The sequence below is a fragment of the Melospiza melodia genome, chromosome 19, assembly GCF_035770615.1.
Source record: "Melospiza melodia melodia isolate bMelMel2 chromosome 19, bMelMel2.pri, whole genome shotgun sequence".
In the NCBI taxonomy this organism is placed as follows: domain Eukaryota; kingdom Metazoa; phylum Chordata; class Aves; order Passeriformes; family Passerellidae; genus Melospiza; species Melospiza melodia.
Window position 1 is genome coordinate 8,617,124 of NC_086212.1, and position 11,004 is coordinate 8,628,127.

At 54.8% G+C, this 11,004-nt stretch overlaps 1 protein-coding gene across 4 annotated transcripts in view; it reads left to right on the forward strand.

The window, feature by feature from the left end:
- The window catches only part of NOL4L (nucleolar protein 4 like), a 63,476-nt gene extending 52,890 nt beyond the window's left edge, over positions 1 to 10,586 (forward strand). For all 4 annotated transcript variants that reach the window (XM_063172355.1, XM_063172357.1, XM_063172358.1 and 1 more), the window contains 6 exons: positions 909 to 1,180; positions 1,566 to 1,751; positions 1,843 to 2,034; positions 2,122 to 2,244; positions 2,505 to 2,706; positions 5,495 to 10,586. In XM_063172355.1, the coding sequence (XP_063028425.1) occupies positions 909 to 1,180; positions 1,566 to 1,751; positions 1,843 to 2,034; positions 2,122 to 2,244; positions 2,505 to 2,706; positions 5,495 to 5,694 (1,175 nt within the window). In that variant the 3' untranslated portion in view covers positions 5,695 to 10,586. The remainder of the gene's footprint in view (positions 1 to 908; positions 1,181 to 1,565; positions 1,752 to 1,842; positions 2,035 to 2,121; positions 2,245 to 2,504; positions 2,707 to 5,494) is intronic.
- Positions 10,587 to 11,004: the final 418 nt, after the last annotated feature.

Here is an 11,004-nt window from a genome sequence, read left to right on the forward strand (position 1 = left end):
AGGCAGGGTGGGTGCAGGCAGTGCTGGGCTCTCTGCCACTGCTGGGCTCTTCTTGGGGAGACGCCACGGTGGGAGCAGGCACAGGCAGGGGGATGGTGTCAGGGCCTGGGGTGTGAATGAATGCAGCCAAGATCTGTGCACTGGGTGTGTGTGGCACTGCCATTGCCAGGGCCCTGACCTGTTGGTGTGGTGGGGAAAAGGCCTTGCATGTGCTGTGGGGATGGCTCTAGGGCATGTGGAAACTGGGAACAGGAGTGTAGGGTGTAGGTCACATAGGCTTTGAGTGAGACAGGAAGGACATCATGCAGCCCCTGTCCCCTCCCTGCAGCAGCATGCCAAGGAGGAGCCTTGCTGGGTGGTGCTAGCTGTAAGCAGAGCTCCTAATGCTGCTTCCAGGCAGCATGGATTCAGGGTTCTCCCACCCAAGTGAGCCTGTCCTTGTGTGTCATCCCCATGGCCCAGCACTCTGCAGAGCTGCATGTTCCTTAACCACCAGTGCTGGAACTTGTCACTTCCCATTGCACCCAGCCCCAAACTGGGCCAGGAGGATGGCAGGGGACCTGGCAGGGAGAGGCAGTGCCCCTTTCTCCTCCCTGCAATGCAAACAGAAACTGAAAAGGACCAAATTCCAAAGTTCTTATTCAAGCCTAGGCACCATGGACGAGGGCGGAGGCGTTGGGACTGTCACCTGCAGAGGGATGGGTGGCTCGGGCATGGGGCATGGCAACACCTGGTGTGCTTTGAGAGATGAGGGAATGACAATGACCTTGCAGGAATGGACACCAGCACCTGCTGCATCCCAGGGCCCAAAGTGCAGCAGTGCCAGCCTGACTCCCAGTGGCAATTCAGCCACCAAGTGAGCCCAGGACGTAGGGTGCCAAGGGGGTGACACACATTGTTCCTTGCAGATGACTCCTCGTCAGAGAGCTGCAGCGGGAATGGCTCCTCCACCCTGAACCCCTCCACCTCCAGCAGCACGCAGGGCGACAGCGCCTTCCCCGAAATGAACGGCAATGGCACCGCAGCCCCCATGGACTTCACTGCCTCTGCTGAGGACCAGCCCATCAACCTCTGTGACAAGCTCACCCCTGCCCACATCACCCCCTCCTACCAGTCTGACAGCTGCAGTGCCGACGGGTTGCGCAGCAGGGTCAAGTACGGGGTGAAGACCACAGCAGAGGTACGGCCTGGGATGCTCTGGGAGAGCCAGGGACAGCCCCACAGCCCATCTGCCCCAGGGCTGGGCACTGCAGTGGGCTCACCTCCCCCTGACCAGCTGTGCCACAGCCACCATGTGACAAAGAGCCCATTCATGCTGGATCAGGCAATGTTTGCCACAGGATCAGGCATGGCCCCACCAGCCAGAGCTGTCATGGGGCCACCAAGTTATCACAGGCTGGCTGAGGCCACCATGCTCCCCCCTACCCAAAGCAGGCAGAGGTGACACACCTGGCCATGGGTTCATCTCCCTGGGTTGCAGGGGAGGGATCAGACATAGTGAGACAAGGACAAAGGGCAGGTGCATGGGGTGAGAGCTGCTGGTGGTAACCGCTGTCTCCTCTCAGTCCCCGCCGTACAGCTCTGGCAGCTATGACTCCATCAAGACAGAGGTGAGCGGCTGCCCCGAGGACCTGACTGTCGGCAGGGCCCCCACAGCTGATGAAGATGACGATGACCATGATGACCATGAAGACAATGATAAGATCAATGACTCGGAGGGGATGGACCCAGAGAGGCTAAAGGCCTTCAATGTAAGGAGAGCTCCACAGGGAGGGTGAGCCCGCCTGCCTTCCGTCTCAGGGTTCCCACCATTCCCACCATTCGTCTCTTCTCTATTTGCAGATGTTCGTGCGCCTTTTTGTGGACGAGAACCTGGACAGGATGGTTCCCATCTCCAAGCAGCCCAAGGAGAAGATCCAGGCCATCATCGAGTCCTGCAGCCGGCAGTTCCCCGAGTTCCAGGAGCGGGCGCGCAAGCGCATCCGCACCTACCTCAAGTCCTGCCGCCGCATGAAGAAGAACGGGATGGAGATGGTGAGTGGCCACCCCAGTGCCCTGCCCTCAGTCCCAGTGCCCAGAGCAGCACATCCCTGAGCAGCCCCTCTGCTTGTGTCCCTGCAGACCAGGCCCACGCCGCCCCACCTGACCTCAGCCATGGCAGAGAACATCCTGGCCGCCGCCTGTGAGAGCGAAACGCGGAAAGCAGCCAAGAGGATGCGGCTGGAGATCTACCAGACCTCACAGGTACAGTGCTGGCAGCTGGGGGTGGGCGGGAAACAGAGCTGGCAGTGTCCCATGGTGGGGTCAGAAGTCTTTCTGAAAGTCTGAGGAGCTGCAGAGCAGAGCCCTGTGGTGTGTCCTGAGGCCAGTGGGGATGGGAATGCTGGTTTGGACTGGGCACACTGCAGCTGCAGGACACCAGGCATCCCTGCACTGTCCATCCTGCTGGCCACAGAGGACAGCCAGGCTCCTCACTGGAGCAGGTCTGTGTTTCCCCTGTGCAGGACGAACCGATCGCCCTAGACAAGCAGCACTCCAGAGACTCCACAGCCATCACCCACTCCTCCTACTCACTGCCAGCTTCATCTTACTCCCAAGACCCAGTCTACATCAATGGAAGCCTGAACTACAGCTACCGTGGCTACGGGTCCCTGGGGGGCAGCCTGCAGCCCCCCGCATCCCTCCAGACGGGCAACCACAGTAATGGTGAGTGGCTGTGCCAGGGGCACGGGGAGCCCACCCTGGCATCACCCCAGTGCACCAGGGGCTCCTGGCATCCCCAGTGTGGGGTTGAGCTGGTTACTGGAGGAGGAGCAGGGGCTGCTCCCACAGAGCTCCCAGTCCTGGCAGCACCTCTCCCACCGCTGCACAGAGCTGCTCCAAAATCTCCTCTTGTCCCTTCTGTCTGGTGGCTCTGCTCACGTCATCAGCAGGTGGTTAATTGTTGAACTGCACTTGGAAGGACGGTTTGGGTCACACTGGTGGAGGGAAGGAGTGTCACTTAAAAAAAAAAAGGAGAATTCATACCAGATTCTCTGTTAATTATTAACAGGGGCGGGCGCATATCGCTGCCCTGATCTCCTGCTGGTATGAGCAGTTCTGCTCTCAGGGATGGGGACAGGGTGGGGGGCACAGCCACAGCTCAGGAGGGCTCTGAGGGTCTGGGACTGCCTGGTGGCAGCTGAGAAAACAGGGCTGATGCTGCAGGGCAGTAAGGTGGAAGGGGAGAGTAGGCAGAGCTTGAGATTAGGAACAAGTGAACAGAGCAGAGTATCCTGGAGCAGGGTACACAGGAAGGCTCTGAGGTACCTGGTGACTCGCCCACACCTGGAGCAGGAGGTGTGGGATGAGGCCAAGTGCTCCCTCTGGCTCTGTCCTGCAGCAGTGCTGGCAGGAGGGGCTGGATCCCTTGCCAGTCCTTGCCCAGTCCTCCTGCAATCCCTGGGTTGCCATTGCCTGTCCTGGTGCACTCTGGTCTCCAGCCCCAGCCCACCCCGACGGGAGCCAGGATTTGGAAGGATGTGATTTCCGGAGGCCTGAGAGATGCCTGTCTGGGATTAACTCTTATCATCCCTTCCTAATGCTTCTTAACCCTGAATAAAGATCCTGTCCCGGCCTCCAGCTGCTGAGACCTAATCCTCACAGCAATGGTTCCTCCCCAGAGCAGCACAGCCACCCGGTCCCCACTGCCAGGCACCCTCCTTGGGCTCCTCCATGTGAGACAGTGAACGTGCAGGACGGTCCCTGAGCAGCCCCAGGAGGAGCACACAGCCCCTGGGTGCAGCACCCAGCAGCACCTCGCCTTCTTTCTTTCTAGGGGATTTTTAAACCTCTGATTTGCAGTTGTCTTTTTCCCAAGCTCTTGCCCAGTCCTTGAGAGGGAGGAGCGCTCTGCAAGGAGCTGCATCTTCTCCTCCCTCTGAGCAGAGGCCCCGCAGGGCTTTGCTGCCCAGAAGTGTCTTCACCCTCCATCCCCCACCTCAGGCAATTGTTGCTCAAGCCCACATCCCTGCTCCCAGCTCCTTCCCCCTTGGTGAGCTGGGAAACAAGCTCGGGCTCAGTTTACTGCTGCCTTTTCTGCCCAGTGAAATTGCTTTCGCATGAGAGCCTCCTCCTTCTCCTCCTCCTCCTCCTCCTTCTCCTCCTCCTCCCCCACTTTGAAGCTCTGGCTCTCTTGGCATGGAACACTTCTGCTGGTGCTGCTCCTCCCGCAGCTCCAGCATTGCTTTCCTTGAATGCTTTCCATTCTGCCTGGGGCAATGAGCTTCCCTCCCTGCCACCATCACCAGTGCCACCCAGCTGCACTCAGGGCAGCTCAATTCTCCCATCCTGGTTTGCAAACAGCCACAACACCCAGTCCTTGCTCCGTGTCCCTGGTGTCCCATGGCTGTCAGGCCACCCAGCAGGGGCTCAGCCATCCCAAAGCCTTTCTCCAGCATCACCAACTGCTCCATCAGCCTGCAGCACTTCAGCCCAGGGATCAGTTCAGTGTCTCCTTCCCTCCAGGCTGCAGCCTCAGCAGCCTCCTCTTTCTGACTACTATCACATCTCTAGTACATCTCTTGGCACTTCTTTCCTCATTTCCAATTGGTTGTGTGTTTCTTGCTCTTTGTTTTGCTTCTCTTAGTCCAACATGAAGCTAAGTCCACTTTTTCTCCTGCCTTTCTTTCTGGGTCACTCATCAAGATAAACCAGGGAAGCACAACCCATGTGGGATATTACTGCCCATATGCAGAGGGAAAACCAGAACCTTGAAGGTGATTTTGATGGTGCAGGTGCCAACATGAGCTGGCTTACCTCCCAGCAGACCCTCTCTTCACAGAGCTGTGAGCCAGGCTGCAGGACGGGATTTTTGTCATATTGGCTCTGAGGCCTTTTTATAGAATTGCAGAATTGTTTGGTTTGGAAGAAGCCTTGAAGCTGACTTCACTCCAACCCCCTGCCACAGGCAGGGACACTTTCCACTAGAGCAGATTGCTCCAAGCCCTGTCCAACCTGGCCTTGAACATTTCCAGGGATGGGGCAACCATAGCTTCTCTGGGCAACCTGTGCCAGAAACTCACCAATCTCACAGAGAATAATTTCTTCCCAGTATCCCATCTAAGCCTTCCCTCTGTGAGGGTGAAACCATTGCCCCTTGTTCTGTCATTCCATGCCCTGGTCCAAAGTCTCTCCCCAGCTCTCTTGGAGCCCCTTTAGGTACTGAAAGGAGCTCTGAGGTCTCTGTAGAGGCTGAACAACCCCAATTCCCTCAGCCTGTCCCTCTAGCAGAGATGCTCCAACGTTTTTATTATCTCTGTGGGCTCCTCTGGACCTGTGTTCCTGTTGCAGAGGCAGTGAGTGGCTGCTCTGGTGTCTGAGAGGGATCAGGAGCTCCTCACGTTATCCAGGCACTGTGGGAACCTTCCAGGTGCCACAGAGGTCTGGAATCACAGCAGGATGAGCATGGGGAGTGTTGCTGTGCCTGAGCCTCCCTTTCCCTTTTCTTTGGCAGGTCCGACGGATCTCAGCATGAAGGGTGGGGCCTCCAGCACAGCCGCGTCCAACAGCACCAGCCGGGGCATGCAGGCGGCGCAGCTCAGCCCCACGGAGATCAGCGCCGTGCGGCAGCTCATCGCCGGCTACCGGGAGTCGGCAGCGTTCCTGCTCCGCTCTGCAGACGAACTGGAAAACCTCATTTTACAGCAGAACTGACTCCCCGTGTCCTCATCGCTCCTCGGTCGACGAGACAATTTGTACCTGCTAGAGAGAGGCTCCCGGCGGTGTCCTGCTCAGGACCAGCATCGTCCTCCCGCCGCGTGGTGGGCACACGTAGTTTTAGAAGGTGGGATCCTAAAGACCTGTTTTCTTTTACACTCCAAGCACCTGGGACTTCAGGCACAAGGACACATTTTGGAACCGTACCAACAGCCGTGCCTCCGGCCGACCAGAAGCCAACCCTGCAGCTTGGAAGGATGTGGGACTTTGAAGGGCAGAAGGGAGCCTGGGGAGGTTTGGGGCTGCAGATGTATTTAGAATAACCTTTGTGGACCCAAATGTTAGATTCCCATCCCTGGATAATTTCCAAGTCTTAGGTGAGCTGAATCACATATTTATTGAGAAATGGACCCTCCTCTCCCCTTAGTAATTTATTTTTCTGAAAATGGATTCTTTTGAGTTTGTACAGATTGCCAGTTTTTTGTCTGTCTGATCAGAAGGAATTTATTCCTGTGAAATAACACATTCCATATCACTACACTACTAATTTCCAGGCAGCTCTGCCTGTTTCTCTGGTGAACCCTTGTCCCACAGGGAGCAAGTTTGCCATCCAGCCCTTGACATCGAGGCTGCTCAGCCTCCAGTGAGCGTAGGTGGGAGCTGAACAGCAGCGCAAGCGTCCTGCTTAGGCCTTTGTTCTAAGAGGTCCCGTAGCAGCAGTGGGGTCTGAACCTCCCGCAGAGACTCGGCAAGCTCAGCAGACCTCCGGCTGGAAGGACATCTCACACTCACTAAACTCATTGCAGATAAGAGAAGGAAGGAAGAAAGGAAGGAGATACCTGAGAAACACTGTCTTGCGGTCACCATCCGTACTCTACCTCACACTCCATTGTGGGCTTCTTCCAGGACTGGCAGCGCCGGTGCTGGGGGTCAGCGGGTGCTGCAGACATGGGGATCGTGCCGAGGAGGCTGGAACCTCCGGCTGGGTCCCGCTGCGCCCGGCCGTGCTCCGCTCCGTCTGCAGCCAGCGCCGGGGAGCGCGGGGCCGAACCGCCCGGTGCCGCGGGTGTGAGGCTGGGCAGCCCCAGGGCTCAGCCCAGAGCTCAGCTGGAGTGGTGACCGCCCGCTTCTGGGCAGCATTGAGCAGCAGAACTGACAAAGTCCTCTCCGGGGCCCAGGATCCTTCCCCCTCCCTGCTCACAGTCCTGGAACAAGCCCACGGTTCCCAAAGTGTGGAAGAACCGTAGTCCAATGACCATTCTGCCCTGTTTCCACCCCCCCACGACGATGCACTTCGTTTTGCTCAGTGCAATACCTACTGCCAGTGCTGCTAACCCAGGGACCTCGCTCCGGCCAGGGGTGCTGAGCCCAGCCCAGCCTTGCAACGTGCTCTGGAGCTGTGCAGAGACCAGCGAGGGTCCCGCTGCTCCCTGTCCCCCGCAGCCCCCCCAACCTGGCTGAAGTCCACACCATGAGATAGAAATCTGATAAGTGTAAAGCTGTTTTGTAGGTAGGAACTTTCTTGGTTTGGAGTCAGTTTTTATCTTATTTTTTGGCCACTTGGAGCCAGCGGCCGGGGGCTGCAGCTCCAGGGGTCAATGCTGGTGGCACAGGCTTGAGCAGCCGCTGGTCCGGCCAGGAGTGGGCCCAGGCAGTTCCCCTGTACCCTCTGTACCCTATGATGATCCACACACTGGAAGAAAAACAAAACTTTACCCTGCTCTTAGTCTCAGAACAGAAAAAGCTGCTGGCTCCTGAGGCCAGGTGTGCCTGGCCCCACAGCAGAAGGGATCAACATTGCATTGACTGTTTTCCCCAAACCTTAAACTTTCCGTAGCATTTGGAGAAAAGGGACCCAGCCCCTCGCCGCAGGGTGCAGCTGAGGGATCAGTGCAGAGACGAGGTGATGGTGGCTCTTAGACCTGACCCGATGCTGGAGCCTGGAGCATCGTGGCCACCCCCATCCCCTCCTGCCGAGCGTGGCGAGGGTGCCCCGGGCACGCCAGCCCCCAGCCAGGGCTCAGACTCAACGCTTTCCCCAGCACTTCAGAAGCCTGCTTGGTTTGTCCACTGCATCCTCCCATACTTGGAATTTATGTAAATATTTATTTTTGTGTGAATACCATGAAGTAACAAACCTTTGACAAAATCTGTAACTGCAGCCATTTGTGAAAGTCTTACCGTTCAGGCAGGAGAGGCAGAGACAATCGCTGTCCCGGGATTCTCCCTCTCCGTGGTCCCCCAGCCACGCCGGTGCCTCCCTCCTCGGCAGAGGCAGAGGAACCTTTAGCCATAAGTTTGCCATCAGTTTGTACTGAAACAGAGGTAACCCGGGGGCACATGGACAGACCACCAACAGCCACAGTTGGGTTAAGTTTTATTTATCCAAGTCATTCCTGATCACCTCTGAACCTGTCTCGGCACATGTGGAAGTTCAGGAGCTCTCACTCGTGGTCAAACTGCTGTAGAGGACACCGAGGCCGCGTCGTGAGGAGGGTGCCCAACACCACCCTGTCCCAGCACCTGATTCATACCTGCAGCTGAATGGTACAGACTCAGATTCCCAAAGCCCTGGTGACAGCCACATCTGAGACAAGTTTTAAAGCAAACGGGATTGACTCCGAATTTCTGTCAGGGATCTTTTTATTTTTCTTTCCCCTTCTTTTTTTTTTCTCTTCTTTTTTTTTTTTTAAATTTTTTTTTTTGGTGAGCCACAGCGTTCTGGTTCCTTTGGCATGAGCTCCACAGACATCTCCATGCTCTGCAGCTGCTCCGTGCTCCACCGTGGCTCTCCCTGTGCTCCAGGACTGTTCACAGCCACATTCCTGCGCTCTCACTGGGCAGGACGGGGTCAGGAATTGCTAGTCCAGGTTCTCATCAAGAAGGAACAAGCAGGAGCAGAATACACCGGCTTTCCAGATATCTGAGAGGTGGAAGGAGAATGCTGGGTTAGCAAATGGTCTGGATGGTCTTGGGTTTGGTTAAGAAAAGCTGATCACTGGTCGAAAAAAAGAGATTTTTTTTTTTAAATTTTATTTTATTTCAACACACCCACCCTGCCCTGGATGTGCGGTTCCCATGACGCTGTTTCTCCATGGGAGAGCGTTCCCGGGGTTGTGAGCAGATGTAACTTGTACCTCCCCGATCCCAAGGGCCACTTCCCTGCCGGAGCGGCCATCGGATTTAGTACCAGTTCATGAAAAAAAAAAAAAAATGCTGCTTTGAACTCAGAGGGTTAATATACTTTTGATTTGTAATTTTTTGTAAAACTTTTTACAAGGTAGCATAGTATTTCACCAGACACCAACTACAATCCGTCCATGGTCTGATTTTTATATAATTTAGTGGTGCTTTAGAAACTTTTGTTTGGTTGTTTCGGAGCTGCACAGCTCAGTTCTTCGCCTGTATCTACCTAAGACCAATGTGAACCTTTGTATTTTTGCTCCTAATTTTGGACTCAGTGAAAGTGTACTGTTTACATGTACAGAACTCCCGACCCCGTGTGTTCTGCCAGACCTGCTGTTGAAGAGGAAGCTGCCCCTCACCCAGTTCATCTGCTTAACCCAGCCACAGCCTCACCCACCCACGCCACGCGCCCGCCCCAGGGACACCCCACCCAACCCACACGCCCTTTAAGCAATTTTGGGTTTTGCACAAGCTGCTGTATTTTATTTCCCCCCAGTAGTTTTATGGATTCGCTGCAATTCCAATCGGGAGCTGATCCGGGGCTCTGAAGCACCAGATCTGGGCAGTGCTGCTGCCTCCTCATCCTCCTCCTCAGCACACAGTGCTGCCCGTAGGGTCCAGCTGATGTAGGGGAGCAGGGGGAAACACTCCTGAGCAGAATTGGGAATACTTTAGGGAAGGGGTGAGCTCACCCAAGCCACTGCTGGCTTGGGGTGGAGGTGGGAGCGCGGTCCCACGGGAGGCTCCCAGCGAGGCAGAAGAAGCTCTTTGGGAAGCTGCTGCTTCCCCGAGGGCTCAGACAGAAAGCGTATGGCACTTAATCCAGCTTCTAAGGTGACACTTTATTGCTTAATCAATTGATTCCTTTGGAAATGATATTTTTGCAGATAGGCACCTATGCAACTTCATGTGGCTCTTAAGCAGATGAGCACTTCCTCCTCAACGAGCTTGATAAGAGTTATTTGTGTTATATACTGTGGATTTTTCCAGTAAATGTGGCTTAATATTTTAATTCTTAGAATGTGTGTCTATTATATATGTGATGCAACTTAATTCTGTTCTGTTTGTGGAATGATTAGCACAGGCCAACTCCCTGTCCCCTCACTTAACAAAGACCAATGAGCTGTTAATCGAGCTGTTATCTCCATGGTATTACTTGCTAAATGCACTGATTTCATAAGTATGTGGAATCCTTTTTTTTTTTTCTTTTGAATCTGTATATCATATATAAGACTGAATCTACTTAATAAACACTGTATAACAAAAAGGGCTTTCTCCTCCACTGTCCTGGGTGCTGCTGGCCCCAGCGCTGCCCCTCGCCCCAGGCCCTGTGCGAGAGGTTGGTGCCATCAGTCACCAGAGCGGGATCTAAATTTAGGTGTTTAAAGGAAGACAAAAAAACCAAACCAAACCATCTCTCATTCCTGTTGACATAAGCTGTGCTTTCCATTCCGTAACAGACAGCGTGGGTACCAGAGAGAGCAGTGGCAGCACTCGCAAAGGGGGCAAGGCACCAGTTTTATGCTTAACTTATATTTTGACAAAATTAATTTTGTGAAGTGTCTGGTTTTTGTGAGAAAAAAAAAGAAAAGAAAAAAAAAAAAGTTTTCATTGAAGTTTGTGCAAAGTTCTCCCTCATGGAAAATACTGATTTTTCGTTATCAGCTTTATTCACTAAGTATAATAAACCTTTGCATCCATAAATGTTCCTCTTCAAGCGCTGTATAGATACCATCTCCCGGTTTGATCATCAGGACACCCAGAGGGTCCAAGGGGTTTGCAGCTTCCATGGAAATGAGGCTGCCCAGGGTGTGGGGATGCTGGCTGGGCAGAGGGGTGGGCTGCTGCCCCTTCCTGGGATTTGCTATGAAGCGAGGCCAGGAGGACCCACCTGAGTGTTTGTGCTTGTAAAGGATCACCTGGGACAGCACATCCCAAAGGGAGCACCCACAGAATTCATTAATGTCTGGCAGCACAGCACCAGCGGCCCTGTGTCCCTCGCACCATCGGGTCTGTGACTGAGTCTCTGGCTGAGCTTTGCTTCCAGCTTTCCAAGGGAGCAGGGGAGAGGGCTGGGCACAGGGATAAGCAGTGCCAGGCCACACCAGCTGCAAACCAGTT